Source organism: Mustela lutreola, chromosome 10 (genome assembly GCF_030435805.1).
Source record: "Mustela lutreola isolate mMusLut2 chromosome 10, mMusLut2.pri, whole genome shotgun sequence".
Classification (NCBI taxonomy): domain Eukaryota; kingdom Metazoa; phylum Chordata; class Mammalia; order Carnivora; family Mustelidae; genus Mustela; species Mustela lutreola.
Genome location: NC_081299.1, coordinates 42,315,782 through 42,335,389, shown reverse-complemented (window position 1 = coordinate 42,335,389; position 19,608 = coordinate 42,315,782). Strand labels below are relative to the sequence as shown.

General features: G+C 42.3%; 1 protein-coding gene across 2 annotated transcripts in view; it reads right to left on the bottom strand.

Annotated features, from left to right (window-relative positions):
• The window catches only part of SCP2 (sterol carrier protein 2), a 113,533-nt gene extending 97,726 nt beyond the window's left edge, over positions 1-15,807 (bottom strand). Inside the window, exons 1-4 of one of the 2 annotated variants that reach the window (XM_059135982.1) lie at positions 15,637-15,807; positions 6,155-6,212; positions 5,452-5,523; positions 2,476-2,607 (exon numbers count right to left, since the gene is read on the bottom strand). In XM_059135982.1, the coding sequence (XP_058991965.1) occupies positions 2,476-2,607; positions 5,452-5,523; positions 6,155-6,212; positions 15,637-15,705 (331 nt within the window). In that variant the 5' untranslated portion in view covers positions 15,706-15,807. The remainder of the gene's footprint in view (positions 1-2,475; positions 2,608-5,451; positions 5,524-6,154; positions 6,213-15,636) is intronic. The other variant, XM_059135981.1, reaches the window with a different exon arrangement.
• Between the last annotated feature and the right edge of the window lie 3,801 nt (positions 15,808-19,608).

The following is a 19,608-nucleotide window of genomic DNA, read 5'->3' as shown; positions in this document are numbered from 1 at the left end:
GGAGAGAGAGAGAGAGAGAGAGAGAGCACAAGCCATGTGGAGGGGCAGCAGGAGAGGGAGAAGCAGACACCCCACCCAGCAGGGAGCCTGGCGTGGGCTTAATCCCAGAGTCCTGAGTGGAAGGCACATGCCTAACTGACTGAGCCACCCAGGTAGCCCTACATGATCCTAGATAAGAAGAAAAATTAGGAAAGTATTGAATTCTTCTTTTGATTCTCAATATGCTAATAAAACTTTTTAGAAAAATGGAAATATGGTTCAGTGAAAAACAAATATAAACAGCTAATTTTGAATTCTAAAACACTAAATAAAATTTTTAAAAAAGGATCCTAAACAAAAGCTTAACAGAATTTTTTTAAAATCTTAATAGAATTATTTCTGGAGGGAGGAAATGCCTAAAAACTGATGTTAAATGATGTTAACAAATGATGTCAACTGAACATCAAAACAGGAATTACTAATTTTTTCTTTAAGAAAGGAAAAGAAAGGGGTGCCTGAGTAGCTCAATCAGTAAAGAACCTGACTCTTGATCTCAGCTCAGGTCTTGATCTCAGGGCTGTGAGTTCAAGCCCCACCTTCTTCTCCATGTTGGGCATGGAGCCCACTGAAAGAAAGAGGGGAAGGGAGAAGAGATGAGGGCAGGGAAGAGGAAGGGAGGAGAAGGAAAAGAAAGAAAAATAACAAAGTGAGAAGGGCAGAAGACACCAGCATTATCAAACAACAAGACATTATAAAGTTCCAACAATTAAAACACTGAGTAGTCCGGCAGTGAGCCTGCTTCCCCCTCTCTCTGCCTGCCTCTCTACCTACTTGTGATCTCTCTCTCTCTCTCTCTATCAAATAAATAAATAAAATCTTAAAAAAAAAAAAAAAAACACTGAGCAGTAGAGTAATGATCAACAATCAATCAGGAGACAGAATACAGGGCCTAAAAAAAAAACCCTGGAATATTTGGAAATACAGAATATGCTACCTACTCAAGAGAACTGAAAAACATATGGCCACAGAAAATCTACATAAATATTTATGGTAGCATTATTCATAATAGCCAAGAAAGTAGAAATAATCCAATGCCCATTGATAATTCTTTAAACAAAATATGATCTATCCATACAACTGAATATTATTTGACCATAAAAAAGAAAGAAATGGTGATACATGCTACAACATGAACAGTGAAAACATTATGTTAAGTGAGAGAAGCCACAAAAGGCTTCTATGATTCTATTCACTTAATGTTTAGAATAGGTAAATCCTGGGACAGAAAGTAGGTTAGTAGTTACCAGGGGCTTAGGAGAGGGGAAAATGGGGAGTGACCCATTTAATAGGCTTAAGGTTTCTTTATGTGGTGATAAAAATGTTCTAAAACTAGATAGTGGAAGGGCGCCTGGGTGGCTCATTAGGTTTAGCACCTGCCTTCAGCTCAGGTCATGATCCCAGGGTCCTGGGTTTGAGCCCCACATCAGGCTCCCTGCTCAGTAGGGAGTCTGCTTCTAACTCCCCCCTGCTGCTCCACCTGCTTGTGCTCCCTCATTCTGTCTGTCAAATAAATAACAAAATCTTTAAAAAGTAATAATAAAAAGGGACACCTGGGTGGCTCAGTCAGTTAAACCGCTGCCTTCGGCTTACGTCATGATCCCAGGGTCGTGGGATTGAGTCCCACATTGGGCTCCTTACTCGGGAGGGAGCCTGCCTCTCTCTCTGCCTCTGCCTGCCACTCTGCCTGCTTGTGCACACAGTCTCTCTCACAAATAAATAAATAAAATCTTTTTAAAAAATAACAATAAAATAAAATTAGATAGTAGTGACGGTTCATAAAATCTGCAAATCTACTAAAAAAGACTGAATCATATAGTTTCAAAAGGTGAATGTTGGGGCGCCTGGGTGGCTCAGTGGGTTAAAGCCTCTGCCTTCAGCTCCGGTCATGATCCCAGGGTCCTGGGATGGAGCCCCACATCGGGCTCCCTGCTCAGCGGGGAGCCTGCTTCCCTCTCTCTCTCTCTCTGCCTGCCTCTCTGCCTACTTGTGATCTCTGTCTTTCAAATGAATAAATAAAATCTTTAAAAAAAAAAAAAAAAGGTGAATGTTAAGGTGCATAAATGAGATCTCAATAAAGTTATTTTTTAAAAAGATATACAGCACAGGGGTACCTAGGTGGCTCAGTGGGTTAAGCTTCTGCCTTCGGCTCGGGTCATGATCTCGGGGTCCTGGGGTGGAGCCCTGTATCAGGCTCTGCTCAGCAGAGAGCCTGCTTCCTCCTCTCTCTCTCTCTCTCTCCCTCTGTGTCTGCTCTTTGCCTACTTGTGATCTCAATCTCTCTGTCAAGTAAACAAATAAAATCTTTAAAAAAAAATTTTTTTAAAAAGATATACAGTACAAAGCAAACCCTCTGATGGTCATGTGGAGAACTGATAAATGAGAGGGGCAATAACCCCGTATGTGTTTCAGTCTACTCGAGAAATAAGCGATCCTTACCACCCTGAATCAGCTGTCGGGCCATAAACAAAGCAGTAGAACCAGTTGCACAGTTATTGTTGACATTTATTATAGGAATTCCAGTCAGTCCCAAACTGTGATAGATAGACCTCTGCCCGCAGGTAGAGTCACCTGTATAGAAAAAGAAACAAAACTGTAAAATCTGCAACATGGGAATTTATGAAACTGTTATGCAACATGACACCCCAGTACAGGGTTTTTTTCCTTCAGTATTGTGCCCGTGTGCATCCAACACAGGCACAGCAATAAACCACTGACATCTTATTCAAAAACAGTTTTTGCATTAAGCATTATTTATACTCCATATAGGAAAAAATCCTCAAAACAAGTATATGTGTACTTTCTTTACATGTCACAGATGTAGGAAAGTAGAGAAATGACCAAGTAGTAGCAAACAATTCAATCTGGCTAGGACTACATGATAAAGGAAGCCATGTTTCATTTCTACTTCAGATATAAATCTTTAAAACTATATCAATGGATTAAAAGGCTATGATTTTTTTCTTCATAGAAAGGCTCTATAGGGGCGCCTGGGTGGCTCAGTGGGTTAAAGCCTCTGCCTTCGGCTCAGGGCATGATCCCAGGATCTTGGGATCAAGCCCCACATTGCATTGGCTCTCTGCTCAGCAGGGAGCCTGCTTCCCCCTCTCTCTCTGCCTGCCTCTCTGCCTACGTGTGATCTCTCTCTCTGTCAAATAAATATATAAAATTTAAAAAAAAGAAAAGAAAAGCTCTACAACTTCAAAAAGTTTAAAAGATCCTGTGTGGCAGGGTGTTCCAGAAAAACAGTGATCCAAGCTGAAAACACTTTGACTCCCTTTCCCCAGTAACAGGGGCATCAAGGCAGACAAACATGCTGGAGATAAATTAAATTAAAGATAAGATAAATTAAAGATAAATTAAATAGGATGGGAATATCCAAAGGGACAGACTCTCCAGAAGTCTTCAGGGAACACAGCAAGGTTCAGGACCTTCTTTTCAATAAATACATTATGTATCTCTTTGACCTAGTAAATTTCTCTTTGAGGATGCTCTTGATATACTAAAATCTCAAAAAAAAAAAAAAATCACAGATAAGCATGAAGATTCATCTATAGTAATGCTTACTATAGTCTTTTATGATAAACAGTAGATTATATATCTATTCAATGGAATTTTATCATAAAAAAAAGACCAAAGAAACTCTTTTTCATATAATTTGGAACAGTAGCCAAGAACTACTAAGTAAAGAAGAAAAAAAAAATCAAGATACAAAACAGTGTGTTTATTATGTTACCAGGTGTGTAACAAAAGAAAGGGGGACAAAGAACTTACACAGTCATACACACTTATGTACAAATCACCTCTGCAAAGGTACACTAGAAATTAGTGAAATTGACTAAGGGAAGGGAACCATGAGACAGGGAGATAGGAATAAGAGTGAAACTCTCCATCACATAATCATTCACCTTTGGTATTTTTGTACCATGTAAATATTTAATCTATTCCAGAAAAAAAATTTTAATTTAAAAAATGGTAATGATAATATAAGAGAAGACTTTATAGGGAACATGAATTATCCTAAATTGAGAAAACTACGTTACCAAAAAGTACTAGGATCCTTGTTCTCGTTTTTTGTTTTTTGTTTTTTAAGTTTTATTTATTAACAATTTTTTTTTAAGATTTCAATAATTTATTTATTTGACAGACAGAGATCACAAGTAGGCAGAGAGGCAGGCAGAGAGAGGGGGAAGCAGGCTCCCCCGCTGAGCAGAGAGCCTGATGCGGGGCTCCATCCCAGGGCTCTGAGAAAGTTTTATTTATTTAAGTAATCTCTACACCCAACATGGGGGTCAAACTCACAACCCAAATATCAAGAGGCTCATACTCCTCCAACTGAGCCAGCCAAGCACCCCAGGATCTTATTTATTTCTTTAAGAGAAAATTCTATGTGCATGCATACTCACATGCATTCATATTCACTGAAAGATAATATCAAAAAATTAATGGTAATTACTTCTATACTGGACAATGGGATTAGAGGGGACTTTTTTCTTGTGTTTTCCTGTTTCTTTTATTCTTTTTTTCTTTTTTTACAATTAGCATATTCTCTTTTCCTAGTTAGGAAAAAGTTTAATGAAAAAAATTTATTGGGGGTGCCTGCGTGGTCAATGGTTGAGCATCTACCTTCAGCTCAGGTCATGATCCTGGGGTCCTGGGACAGAGCCTGGCATCAGGCTCAGTGGGGAGCCTGCTTCTCCATCTCCTGCTCCCCCTGCTTGTGCACACGAGCGTGTGTGCTCTCTCTCTCTCTCTCTCTGTGCCAAACAATAAGTAAAATCTTTTAAGAAAATGTATTGGATACAAAAAAGTCAACAAATACAGATTTTAAGATAACAAAGAACAAAAATTTATCTTCTGAATAGTAATTATCTTTAATGGTAGAACAATGGGTAATTTTTTCTTCTTTAAAGATAAGCAATTTAAAGATAAGTAATTTATCTTCTTTAAAGATAAGCAATTTAAAGATAAGCAATTTATCTCCTGTTCTGGCAATAAACAATGGCAAAAAACATATATTACAGTAGGCTGACACATAAGGGAAATCTAGAGATGATGGAAATAAGACTCTAAATCCTGAGTTTGGAGGGTTAAAATTCACAAGTGCCTCTGCATTGGTTATGAAATTGCAGCTAGATTAGGTTAAACAGTTTTAAAATATATAGTTTAGGGGCGCCTGGGTGGCTCAGTGGGTTAAGCCTCTGCCTTCGGCTCAGGTCATGATCTCAGGGTCCTGGGATGGAGTCCCGCATCGGGCTCTCTGCTTGACAGGGAGCCTGCTTCCTCCTCTCTCTCTCTCTGCCTGCCTCTCTGCCTACTTGTGATCTCTGTCTATCAAATAAATAAATAAAATATTTTTTTTAAATTATATATATATATATATATATAAAATAAAATATATAGTTTATTACATACCATAAACGTAGCCAACACATGCCTGTTCCACTAATGAATAAGGGATCTGGGCATCAGCTAAAGCCTTCTGGGCTATAAAAACAAAAGAGTTTTATCAGACAGTGCATTGAGTATTTGCTTTAGGTAGGTCAAATTAAGTTTAGAGTCTTCCCAGAGTAGATTGACCTTTAAATAGTCTGTGTCCAAATCAAAGGACAAATCTTTCATCAAGTCATCTTAGATCTCTCCATTCAGAAGTAACCATTTCTCCCTCTAAGCTACTACTTTTCACACCTCCTTTTTGATACTTAACATTTTCTGTCCTAACTGTGTATCTAACTATAAATATATTAAATCCCGAAGTCTTAAAGCTCCTTAACCTCAAGATCCTTACTCATCTCTGTGGCTCCACAGCACATCTAAAAGACAAAATTGGAAAGAATATCATTATTGTTGGGGAGAGGGGGAGACTCCCACAGAGCCCTTTGGTGTCCCAGCAAACAGCTGGACAGTACATAAAATTATAGGCCACTGTTTGCCCTGGCTGCTTAGCTAAGAATGCCCAAGCTCTTTTTTCTTTGTCCTTTCTAAAGAGTCACTAGGCAACTGTCTGCATAGGTTCTTCTCCCTTGACCCAGGTTTCTTTTTATGGTTGCAAGGCTCCACAATCAAGACAGATGATACAGTGACTCCAATGTCCAAAGATCTAAATTTCCTCTATTACCTGCTTCTTTTGCCAAGTCAGGGTAGTCTCTTGAATTCTGAAGTCCAGGCTTCAAGAACTAGAAATATAGAAGGAGATAAATAAATAGAAGCAAATATAGTTAGATTTTTCTCACAACAGAGGACTGCAAAAATTCATTTATCAATTAATTTAAACAAAAACATACTGAGCACCTATATACAGGTCTTGCCCTTGGGGAGCTTCTAGTCCAGTGGAAAACGGGCAATTATACTATACTGCCCTTAAATACTGAATAATTTGGGGGAGAAAACTACCTAGCCTCAGAAGGAGGACTAGAAAGGCTTCCCAGAGGAACTAACATTCAAATTAATCTTTAAGAATGAGTAGGAGTAGGGCACCTGCGTGGCTCAGTGGGTTAAAGCCTCTGCCTTCGGCTCAGGTCATGATCCCAGGGTCCTGGGATTAAGCCCCACATCAGGCTCTCTGCTCAGCAGGGAGCCTGCTTCCCCTCCTCTCTCTCTGCCTGCCTCTCTGCCTACTTGTAATCTCTCTCTCTTCAAATAACTAAATAAAATCTTAAAAAAAAAAAAAAAAAAGAATGAGTAGGAGTTAGCCAAATAAGAGAAAAAAAAGTTCTAGGGCAAAGACCTAGAAGTGAGAGAATATGGCTCAATCTAGGTACTGTAAACAATTTTATGTTGCAGAAGTTGAAGCACAAATAAGATTCAGCAAGTGACAGGGACAGAAGAGTAACTTAAGACCAAATGATAACTACTAACACTTATTGGGTACTTACTTTGTTTTGCATTATGCTAAACCCTTTTCATGTATCAATTTATTTAATTCTCACAATAATCCCAAAAGGTAGGTACTATTATTTTTTTTTTTAAGATTTTATTTATTTATTTGACAGAGAGAGATCACAAGTAGGCAGAGAGGCAGGCAGAGAGAGAGAGGAGGAAGCAGGCTCCCGGCTGAGCAGAGAGCCCGATGCGGGACTCGATCCCAGGACCCTGAGATCATGACCCGAGCCAAAGGCAGCGGCTTAACCCACTGAGCCACCCAGGTGCCCCAAAGGTAGGTACTATTATTAATATCATCACTTTACAACAAGAAAACTAGGGTACAGAGAGATTAAGTAATTTGCCCAAGGACACGTAGCTAATTAAGTAACGAAGCTGAAGTTTCAGACAGTCTGGTTCTAGAGCCACCTCAAAAGGGACCTTATATGCCTTCCTATGACATCTGGGCTTTATTCTAAAAACAATGGATTTTTCTTTTTTATAAAGAAACTTCAGTGGGTGGGGGGCCTGAGTGGCTCAGTGGGTTAAGCCTCTGCCTTCAGCTCAGGTCATGATCCCAGGGTCCTGGGATCAAGCCCTGCATTGGGCTCCCTGCTCAGCATGGGGCCTGCTCCCACCCCCTCACTCTCTGCCTGTCTCTCTGCCTACTTGTGATCTCTGTCTGTCAAATAAATAAGTAAAATCTTTAAAAAAAAAAAAAAAAAAAAAAAAAGAAAAGAAAAGAAACTGGGGGTACCTGGGTGGCTCAGTCAATTAAGCATCTGCCTTTAGCTCTGGTCCTGATCCCAGAGTCCCAGGATGGAGCCCCGAATCAGACTCCCTGCTTAGTCTCCCTGCTTTCCCTGAAGCAAAGAGCCTGCTTTTTCCTCGGCCTCCACCACTTGTTTTCTCTCTCTCTCTCTCTCTCAAATAAAAAAAATAAATAATCTTTAAAAAAGAGAGAGAGCCTGGGGGGGGAGGGAATGAGATACTGCTACACACCCATTAGAATGGTCAAAATCCAAATACCGACAATACCAAATGCTTAAAAAGACGGGAAGTAACAGGAAGTCTCACTCATTGCTGGTGGCAATGCAAAATAGTACAGCCACTTTCAGAGACAGTTTGGCAGTTCCTTATAAAGTTAAATATCCTCAGGAGCCAAGGTGGCTCAGTTGTTAAGCAGCTGCTTTCAGCTCAGGTCATGATCCTGGAGTCCTGGCATCAAGTCCTGTGTTGGGCTCCCTGCTCAGCGGGGAGTCTGCTTCTCCCTCTGACCCTCACCCCATTGTGCACTCTCTCCCTCTTAAATAAGTAAACAAAATCTTAAAACAACAACAACAACAACAACAACTAAACATTCTCTTAACATATGATCCAGCCACTGTGCTCCTTGGGATTTATGCAAATGAGTTGAAAACTTATGCCCACACAAAACCCTACACAGGGATATTTATAATAATATTTTTAAAGATTTTATTTATTTATTTATTTGACAGAGAGACAGCAAGAGAGGGAACACAATGAGGAAGGGTGGGAGAGGGAGAAGCAGGCCTCCTGCTGAGCAGGGAGCCCAATGCAGGACTTGATCCCAGGACCCCGGGATCACAATCTGAGCTGAAGGCAGATGCCCAATGACTGAGCCACCCAGGCACCCTTAGTAATTTTTAAATAACTGCCAAAACTTGTAAGTAACCAAAATGTCTTTAATAGGTGAATAAATAAACTATGGTAATACAAACAATGGAATATTACTCAGCACCAAAAAGATATGAGCTGTTAAGCCATGCAAAGACATAGAGGAATTTTAAATTCATGTTATTAAGTGAAGAAGCTAATCTGAAAAGCCTATATGTTACTGTATGATTCCAACTATATGACATTCTGGAAAAGGCAAAATTATGGAGACAGTAAAAAGATCAGTGGTTGTCAAGGGTTGAGGGAAGGGAGGGACGAACAGGCAGAGCACAGAGGATTTTTAGGGTAGTGAAACTATTCCATATGATACTACAGTGGATATATGGCATTATGCATTTGTCCAAACCTAAAATATACAACACCAAGAGTGAACCCTAATGTGAACTATGGACTTTGAGTGATAATGATATGTCAGTGTAGTTTCACTGATTTTAACAAATGCCCCATTCTGGTCCAGATTACTGAGTGAGGCTGGGCATGCATGGGGGCAGGGAGCACATGGGAACTCTTATTTTCTGTTCAATTTTGCTATAACCTAAAGCTGCTTTGAAAAATAAAGACCTACTTTTTAAGGGAAACAGAGACTGGGGGGGTGCCTGGATGGCTTGGTCAGCTAAGCATCTGCCTTCCACTCAGGTCATGATCCCAGGGTCCTGGGATTGAGCCCCCAATCAGGCTCCCAGCTCAAGGAGGAGTCTGCTTCTCCCTCTGCCCCTCCCCCACCACTCATGCACTCTGTCTCTCCCCCTCTCTCTCAAATAAATAAATAAAATCTTTTAAAAGAGAGAGAGATTGGGATGAAAAGACCTGCATCATTTTTTCTTTTTGCTTATTTTTTTTCTTCTTTCTTTTTTTATTAACATATAATGTATTATTTATTTCAGGAGTACAGGTTTGTGATTCATCAGTCTTTTTTTTTAAGATTTTATTTATTTATTTGTCAGAGAGAGAGAGCACAAGCAGGCAGAGGCAGAGAGAGAGAGAGAGAAGCAGGGTCCCCGCTGAGCAAGGAGCCCAATGTGGGACTTGATCCCAGGACCCTGGGATCATGACCTGAGCCAAAGGCAGTGGCTTAACTGGCTGAGTCACCCAGGCATCCTGTGATTCATCAGTCCTACACAAGTCACAGCACTCACCATAGCACATACCCTCCCCAATGTCCCTAACCCAGCCACCCTATAGCTCTCTGCCACCCCTGCCCCAGCAACCCTCAGTTTGTTTCCTGAGTTTAAGAGTGTCTTACATTTGTCTCCCTCTCTGGCTTCATCTTGTTTCATTTTTCCCTCCCTTCCCCTATGATCTTCTGTTTTGTTTCTCAGATTTCTCATATCAGTGAGCTCATATGATAACTGTCTTTCTCTGATTGACTTATTTCACTTAGCATAATACCCTCTAGTTTCATCCATCATTCATCATTGCAAATGGCAAGATTTCAGGTTTTTTGATGGCTTTATAATGTTCCATTGTGTATATACATACCACTTCTTCTTTATCCATTCATTCTGTTGATGGACATCTAGGCTCTTTCCATAGTTTAGCTATTGTGGACACTGCTGCTATAAGCATTGGGGTGCACGTGCCCCTTCAGATCACTACATTTGTATCTTTAGGGTAAATATCCAGTAGTACAATTGCTGGGTCATAGGGTAGCTCTATTTTCAACTTTTTGAGGAACCTCCATGCTGTTTTCCAGAGTGGCTGCACTAGCTTGCATTCCCACCAACATCTTAGATCATTCTAGATGTAATGTGGAGAATGAATGAAGGAAAAAGTTTCAGGCAGCGAGGCCAAATGATTCTGGAACAGTCCAAGTGAGAGTTGACTAAGATAGCAGCAGAAAGGATAGAAAAAGCAGACAGACTTAAAAACATAAAGGAAGAGGAGCCTGGGTGGCTCTGTCAGTTGGGTATCTGCCTTCAGCTTAGGTCATGATCCCAGGCTCCTGGGATCACATCTGGCTCCCTGCTCAGTGGAGAACCTGCTTCTCCCTTTGCCCACTGCTAGTTTTCTCTTTCTCACTATCTCAAATAAATTAAAAAAAAATCTTTTTAAAAAAAAAAAAAAGAGAGAGAGAGAAAGAAAGAAAAAATGAAATGAAAAAAGAAAAAAGAAAAGAAGCAAAATGTAAAGGAAGTAAAATCCAAGCTGGGTGACTGATTAGATAAAGTATACTTGTTGGAATGGTCAGTGGAGGTGCTAACAAAAAATGGCTTTCGGGGCGCCTGGGTGGCTCAGTGGATTGGGCCACTGCCTTCGGCTCGGGTCATGATCTCAGGGTCCTGGGATCGAGTCCCGCATCGGGCTCTCTGCTCAGCAGGGAGCCTGCTTCCCTCTCTCTCTCTCTGCCTGCCTCTCTGTCTACTGTGATCTCTCTCTGTCAAAAAAAAAAAAAAAATGGCTTTCAAAAGATTTTGACTGTAAACCACTGTAAGATATATTATGACAAAACCCAGTAGACACACACATACATACATAATTGTAATTTCCCTTTAAAACATTCGGTCACCTCTGTATAAATCGAAATTTAGTTGAAGTCACACCTAGGTGGCTCAGTGGGTTAATCCTCTGCCTTTGGCTCAGGTCCTGGGATTGAGCCATGCATTGGGCTCCCCTGAGCAAGGGAGCCTGCTTCTCCCCCTCTCTCTGCCTGACTCTCTGCCTACCTGTGATCTCTATCCATCAAACAAATAAATAAAATCTTTAAAAAAATAATTGAGTTCACACTGCACTTTTCCCTTTCCCAATAATACTGATTAAAATCTGTCCTAATGCTTTATCCAGTGTGTGCCTTTCCTTATCTTTGATACCACCACTCACACGAAAAAAACTTAACTTTGCCCCTACTGCAGAAACTCCTCCAAGCACTGTCTCAATCGCAATCTTCACTCCATCCCCACAGTAGTAACTATCTTTACTCCCACTGTAACCACTTTCTGTAATATTTCATAATTTTATCATCCAAGTGTGTATCTATAGACACTACAGTTTAGTCTTGCCCATTTATCAAAATTTTATGGGTTGGGATGCCTGGGTGGCTCAGTTGGTTAGGCGGCTGCCTTCGGCTCAGGTCATGATCCCAGGGCCCTGGGATCGAGTCCCACATCAGGCTCCTTGCTCAGCTGGGAGCCTGTTTCTCTCTCTCCCTCTGCGTGCTGCTTGTGCTCTTTCTCTCTCTCTGTCAAATTAAAAAAAAAAAAATCTTTAAAAAAAATTGTATGGGTCTTTTAATTCTTTGTTAACCTACAGGTCCTCCTCCACTACTTTCTTTTCCTCTCAATGTATCTGTTTAAGAACCTAGAACATTTGACCTAGAGTTTCCCCAAGTAAGTGTTGCTTTAGCAAACTTTTGTGTATGCGGTTGTCATGTAAAATGTATTTCTTCTGTGGGTCGTGAAATTATCACACATAAAATAATTAGAAAAATTAAGTGCTTAATTATTTGGCCCTAACTACAAGGGAACCAGGATAACTTAGAGCAATTTGAAGAAATAGAAATAAGAAAATATAGGACTTGGACTGCACTATAGACTGAATGTCTGTGTCCTCCTAAAATTCATATATTGATATCTAATCCCCAATATGACTGAATGATTGAGGTGGGCCTTTGGGAGGTCATAATGATGGAGACTTCACAAATGGTATTAATATGCTTATAAAAGAGATGCCAGAGAGTTCCCTCACCCCTTCTGCCATATGAGGACACAGCAAGAACACAGCTATCTATGAACCAGAAAGCAAGATCTCAAAAGACAATGAATCTGGCTCAGTGGGTTGAGCCTCTGCTTTCGGCTCAGGTCATGATCTCAGGGTCCTGGGATGGAGGCCCACGTTGGGCTCTCTGCTCAGCAGGGAGCCTGCTTCCCACTCTCTCTGCCTGCCTCTCTGCCTACTTATGATCTCTCTCTCTGTGTCAGATAAATAAATAAAATCTTAAAAAAAAAAAAAAAGCAATGAATCTGCCAGTGCCTTAATCTCTTGATCTCAGACTTCCCAGCCTCCAGAATTGTGAGAAAGAAATATTTGCTTTTTAAGCTGCCCCACTCTGTTTTTATTGCTGTTATTTTGCAACCAAAACAGATCAAGTCAGATCAGTTCTTGAAATAGGTAGAACATAAAACTATGAACAAAGGGCAAATCAGAAGGTAGGCAGCATAAGCAAAGGGACTTGGCCTGCTGTCAGCCTGATGGTAGTGATGATTTAGTTGTATTAAAACCTGTTGACATCCACCAAAGAAATCTTAACTTACTTCCTACACTAATAATAAAACTCATTAAAGGAACTTCAACTTGTATCAGGAACTCAGCTATTCAAATTAAGAACCATAACACAGGAATCTGACCATTACAAATTTACCAACAGAGCTTAAAGTATTATCTAGTAAGTTTTTCCCTCCTCATCAAATCCTGCCCCAAGTTCCAAAATATCTAACCTAGAAGAAACTGGCCCAATAAGTACATTAATAAAGCTGTTCTTCACAGTCCCAGTCTCTTCCCTCAATACTGTAACTAATACTGCCTACACCTCCATCTCCTAACTTAGAAAAAGAAACAAATTACTTCCCAAAGGGTTATAAAGTTCTACGCTTTCCTACACAGCCAATATAATCACATATTCAACAGCCAATGGAGGATCTGATTGCATTAATGTCATACTTAAAAAGCTTTTACTGTCCACCTCTATTAGAAGTCCCCCCTCCTGGGGCACATAGGTGGCTCAATGGGTTAAAGCCTCTGCCTTCGGCTCAGGTCATGATCTCAGGGTCCTGGGATTGAGCCCCACATCAAGCCCCACATGAGGCTCTCTGCTCAGCAGGGAGCCTGCTTCCTCCTCTCTCTCTCTCTCTGCCTGCCTCTCTGCCTACTCATAATCTCTATCTATCAAATAAATAAATAAAGTCTTAAAAAAAAAAAAAGTCCTCCCTCCCATGAAACAATAGGATGAACTCCAAGTACCTGCTCTATTATGATTAACTGACTTTTCTACTCAAATGTTTTGATCAAATTATGAACTCTCACCGCATTTGGTAAGATAATAAAAATTTTAAGGCTGTTTTCTCAGGAAGAGAACTTCCCCCTGGCAACTCTCTTTCCTTAAGTATATCCATTTAGTACCTTCCAACTAACCTTCATTAGGATCTTATTCTCAGGCACCAGGCATTTTCAAGGTGTTACAGATACAGCAATGAATTGGACATGGTACTCACCCTGGGAGGAGCTTACATTCTAAGGAAGAATATGAACATATAAACAGAGAACTTCAGTATAACATAAGTATGGGTTTCCCCCGCTGTCAAAAATATTGTGTTCTGGGCACCTGAGTGGCTCAGATGGTTAATCGACTGCCTTCAGCTCAGGTCATGATCTCGGAGTCCGGGGATCGAGTCTGGCTTCCGGCTCCCAGCTCCATGGGGAGTCTGCTTCTCCCTCTGACCTTCTCAGCTCTCATGCTCTCTCTCACTAAATAAATAAAATCTTTAAAAAAAAATATTGCATTCCTATGAAAACTTTCATAAACTGAAATGGCATAAGGTGAAGAAGAAATTGCCATTAACTTATATGGAAATTTTTCTGAGTGTTCTTGGACCCAAACTATAACCCCTTCGGCTTTTCTGATACCTTAGGCCACATCTTGATAATGAATGCACAAAATAAATCAAGATAAAGCACAGATGCTCACAAGCACAGTTCAAAGCTATGGCAGTTTAATGCTGAGACGCTGAGTGTATTTTCAGGGAAGGAGCTGGGCAGTCACACTCTGACTGCTGCTTGCTGCTTGGGGTGCTCACCGCCTCTGTTAACCTGCAACTCCCTGCAGAACAAATGCTGGATGTTATTTTCACTTTTTGCCTTTTTTCTTTTCTTTTTTTTTTTTAAAGATTTTATTTATTTATTGGACAGAGAGAGATCACAAGTAGGCAGACAGGCAGGCAGAAAGAGAAGGGGTAGGAAGCAGATTCCCTCCCCCACTCAGCAGAGAGCCCAATGTGGGGCTCCATCCCAAGACCCTGAGATCATGACCTGAGCCAAAGGCAGAGGCCTGAGCCACCCAGGCACCCCACTTTTTGACTTTTTCTAAAAGCAAAAATCCTCTTTGAATTTCAGTTAACAAATATAGATAGTAACGTAGGTCTTTTGTCAAAGTGAAGTGGTATAACTTGAACTTTACAAAAGTGGGGGATATCTGGAATGAAGCAAAGGTAAGTAGTGGGCTCTGCAGGAAAATCAAGAGGATCAAGAGACTTCTTGGAGAAGATGAACTGGTCTTTTAAAAACGAAAAGAAAAAAAAAAAAACTGCAAAGAAGTCAAGTACAAGTAGTTAGAATAAGAGGAGAGGCATAAAACAGTGTGGGGTGAAACTGACAGCAGTTTGGCTTTACCAGAACGTAGGAGTGGTGAGGGTGACAAGAAATGAGAGCGGAGGACCCTGGCTTCCTAAGAATCAGCAGATACCACATGAGGAACAGAAAGGAGGTCAGAGGATCCAGAAAACATGCCACTTGTGCTGAGACACTTAACATCACTAATGTTTCTCCTCCTCATCCTCGCTTCTAACTGTAAAGGGATCCTACAGGAGAGTATTCCTGGGTGTGCAGAGCGGGGACAGTCCCCACCTGATTTCCTTTCCATGGCAAGGAAGATGTTGCCTCGTCAAAGGTCCAAATACCTTGGGATTCCACTCAAAATCAAAGGAAGTGTGGACTCTGTTGGGGCGTCCGTCACCAACTCTGACCCAGGGAGAAAAAGGAAGGAGGAACGGGAAAGAAACGACCGCAGGTATAACCCCCAGACGAGACCACACTTCAAAGACAACCCTAAATGACAACCCCTCCGAGTCGCCAACGTCGAAGAAGCCGTGGCTGAGCAGTGGGATGCCCGGGACCCCCCTCCCCGTAGAAGGACAAACCACTGGACGGCGCCTGGCCCTGACCTGGGCCCCCGTTTCCCGGTCACCTCGGGGCTCCCCTACATCTCGGCCTCTCCCGGACAGAGCCGAACAGGGAGCCGGCCTGCGGGCTCCGCGGCTCCGCGGCTCCGTTTACCTTGGTCATCCCAACCCCCACCACGAACACCATGCGCTGGGGCAAATTCTTTGAGGCGACCGGAAGCATGACGCTGGTCGTGCAGGGCGGCCGCGGGTGCAGAAAGTCCTGAAGCAGCTGACCCGAGCGTGCACAGTCTGAAGCAGCGGCGGCGCCGGCTCTCTCTCAGAGCCAGGGGCGGGACAGGAGGGGGGAGGGGGCGTGGCAGGAGGCGGGGAGGGGCGGGGCACCCAAAGAGAGGAGGATAGTGGAGAGACTGAGACAGAATGCGAGAGAAAAAGGAACGGCGCTTGCGCGTGCGCAGAGACACCGCCAGGGCGCGTTCTTTGGGGGCGAGTAGGGGGCGGGTAGGGGGCGGGTAGGGGGCGGGTGTTGAGTTCTTGTTTGTCCGCGAAGTTCTGGTTCCTGGCTCACGAGCGAGTCGGAGAGGAAGTCCACATCAAACAACGGAAAAAAGGTTTTATAACCTAGTACAGCCATTCAGGTTTAAGTCCTCTGTGATGAGAGGGAGTGTGGTCTGCTCTAGGGCCTAATGAGAGCAGGGGTTGGCCGGAAACTAGATGGACAAAACTGTACCCTGAGAAAAATTCGTGGAGTGTTGTAATTGTTCTGTATCCTGTTAGTGTTGGTAAGAGTCAGCCCTAGAGCTGTACACCAAAAGCGTGGGTAGTATTTTACTGTATGTCTAAAACAACCAAAATTGACTTAATAACCATGTGACTGCCTTTTTTAATCCCTGAAACTCACTTTTGTTTCGCTCCAGCAAATAATGCCCAGAAACTGAGATATGTCTTTGCCAATAGTTTGTGTAGCACAGGTTCCCTGTAGGGATTCTAATTTATAGCTAATACTTCACAAGCGTGTAGCATACAGGTTAATGTCTCTCTTTTTTTTTTTTTTTTTTTAAGATTTTATTTATTTATTTGACAGAGAGAGATCACAAATAGGCAGACAGGCAGGCAGAGAGAGGGAGAGGAGGAAGCAGGCTCCCTGCAGAGCAGAGAGCCCGATGTGGGACTCAATCCCAGGACCCCGAGATCATGACCCGAGCCAAAGGCAGCTGCTGCCTTCGGCTCAGGTCATGATCCCAGGATCCTGGGATCAAGCCCCACGTCGGACTCTGCTCAGCAGGGAGCCTGCTTCCCTTACTCTCTCTGCTTGCCTCTCTGCCTACTTATGATCTATCTGTCAAATAAATAAATAAAATCTTTAAAAAAAAAAAAAAGTGGAAAGGAGAGCTAGAAATCTGAAGGGGGGGGGGTCTTGTGTGTTCATCGGATGTGGAACTGTGAAATCTGGGAGTTGGTAGGGGGTAAGCTGTCATCCTGGGGAGTGCGGGTGTCAGCTGTTGGGAAAACGGAGTTGATAAGGTAGGTGGGGAAGAAGAGGGCATGCTCTCTTTCTGAGCTTGGGTATTAATAATTAGTACTCTTCAGGCCCAGGAACCCTGTAAGCGCGCTGAAGCAACACCTGGTTAGGTTTCTTAACAGCCCTTTGAGGTCAGTGGTGTTACCCTGTTTTGCAAATGAAAAAACTGAAGCTCAAATAAGTTAACTTGCCCCAAATCAAACAGCCGGCAAGTGGTAGAGTGAGAAAGAAACCCAGACTCTTGTCTCTGTGGCTAAATTACAGAGTTTGAGATTTGAAGTGGGTTTCAGAGGTCCTTCATTCCAGACGCTGCAAATGAAAGTATCTGCAAATATCTGGGTTGGATCGGCAGTACCTGAAAATCAGTTCCCCTTTTGAAGGGAAAGCTCACTCCGTTCCAACTGATTTTTTTTCCTGGGACACTTCTCTAAAACCATGACAGCCAATCAGTTTGACAACCAGATGGCCAGAAGCCTCCTGTGGGCCACTATTTAGGGTTCCCTGAATCTAATCATAGAATTGACCATTGAAAACAAAAAATAGGCTGCTGTGATTTCATTTTGAAGATAGGAGGACTAGTGTCTAGACAGACTGTTAGGGTCTGTGCTAGAATCCAGATCATTTTTTTCATTTCACCACTGTCCCAGAAATTTGCTCCTTGTATCCACTTAATGTAGTGTGGGAAAATTTTTGTTTAATTAAACAGTCTGAAAGGTACTTTAAAAAATGTCTTTGCCTTTTGTACTTCAGAGGTACTATTAAATGTCAGTTGCAGTTTGCCTTGTGGAAAGATCATTTCCAATGTAATATTGCTACAGAACAACAGTTCTCAAATATTTATCTCAGGACACCTTTATTCTCTCTTTTTAAAATTTGACAGAGAGAGAGAGCACAAGCAGGGGAAGTAGCAGATACAGGGAGAGGGAGAAAAAGCCTGCCCCCACCTCCCAAGCCCGGGTTGGGGGCGTGGCAGATGCAGGACTGGATCCAAGGACCAGGGGATCATGACCTGAGCTGAAGGCAGTCCCATAACCAACAGAGTTACCCAGGTGCCTCAGGACACCTGTATGCTATTATGTATATTATTTTTATGCTTTTGTGTATATTATATCTATGATATTTACCATATCAGAAATTAAAGGTAAGAAAATCTTGGGCGCCTGGGTGGCTCAGTGGGTTAAGCCGCTGCATTTGGCTCAGGTCATGATCTCAGGGTCCTGGGATCGAGTCCCGCGTCGGGCTCTCTGCTCGGCAGGGAGCCTGCTTTCTCCCCTCTCTCTCTCTGCCTGCCTCTCTGCCTACTTGTGATCTGTGTCAAATAAATAAATAAAATCTTTAAAAAAAAAAAAAAAAAAAAAAAAAGGTAAGAAAATCTTTTTTTCTTTTATAAAGATTTTATTTATTTATTTGACAGGCAGAGATCACAAGTAGGCAGAGAGGCAGGCAGAGAGAGAGGGGGAAGCAGGCTCCCTGCTGAGCAGAGAGCCCGATTCGGGGCTCAATCCCAGGGCCCTGGGACCATGACCCTAGCCAAAGGCAGAGGCTTTAACTCTCTGAGCCACCCAGGAGCCCCAAAGCTGAGAAAATCTTAAAACATTCACTTACCAGTTATTTAAAAATAAAAGTAAACTTGGGGGGCCTGGGTGCTCAGTTAGTTAAGCATCCAGTCCTTGGTCATGATCTCATGGGTTTTGAGATCCAGCCCCATGTTGGGCTCCACGCTCAGCAGAGAGTCTGCTTAAGATTCCTACCTTCTTGAGGCGCCTAGGTGGCTCAGTGGGTTAAAGCCTCTGCTTTTGGCTCAGGTCATGGTCCCAGGGTCCTGGGATGGAGCCCTACATCAGGCTCTCCACTCAGCAGGGAGCCTGCTTCTTCCTCCCTCTCTCTGCCTGCCTCTCTGCCTACTTGTGATCTCTGTCTGTCAAATAAATAAATTAGGGGCGCCTGGGTGGCTCAGTGGGTTAAGCCGCTGCCTTCGGCTCAGGTCATGTTCTCAGGGTCCTGGGATCGAGTGCCACATCAGGCTCTCTGCTCGGCAGGGAGCCTGCTTCCCTTCCTCTCTCTCTGCCTGCCTCTCTGCCTACTTGTGATCTCTCTCTCTCTCTGTCAAATAAATAAATAAATCTTTTAAAAAATTAATTAATTAATTAATTAATTTTTAAAAAAAGATTCTCTCCTTCTACCCTTCCTCACACTTGTGTACTTGCTCTCTCTCTCTAAATAAAATAAATCTTTTTAAAAAGTAACCTGTTACTTCTGAATATAAATAATATTTTAGGGGCACCTGGGTGGCTCAGTGGGTTAAACCTCTGCCTTCTGCTCAGGTCCTGGGATCGAGCCCCGCATCAGGCTCTCTGCTCAGCGGGAAGCCTGTTTCCCCCTCTCCTTCTGCCTACTCGTAATCTCTGCCTGTCAAATGAATAAATAAAATCTTAAAATATACATATTTTAATGAAAAATAGCTAGGCCTTTCTCCCAAAAAATTGGTAAGAAGAGTAGCATTATTTTACATTGTCTCAAATCTGTTCAATATCTGGCTTGATAGAAAATAGCCAGACTAGGGCACCTGGGTGGTTCAGTGGGTTAAGCCACTGCCTTCCACTC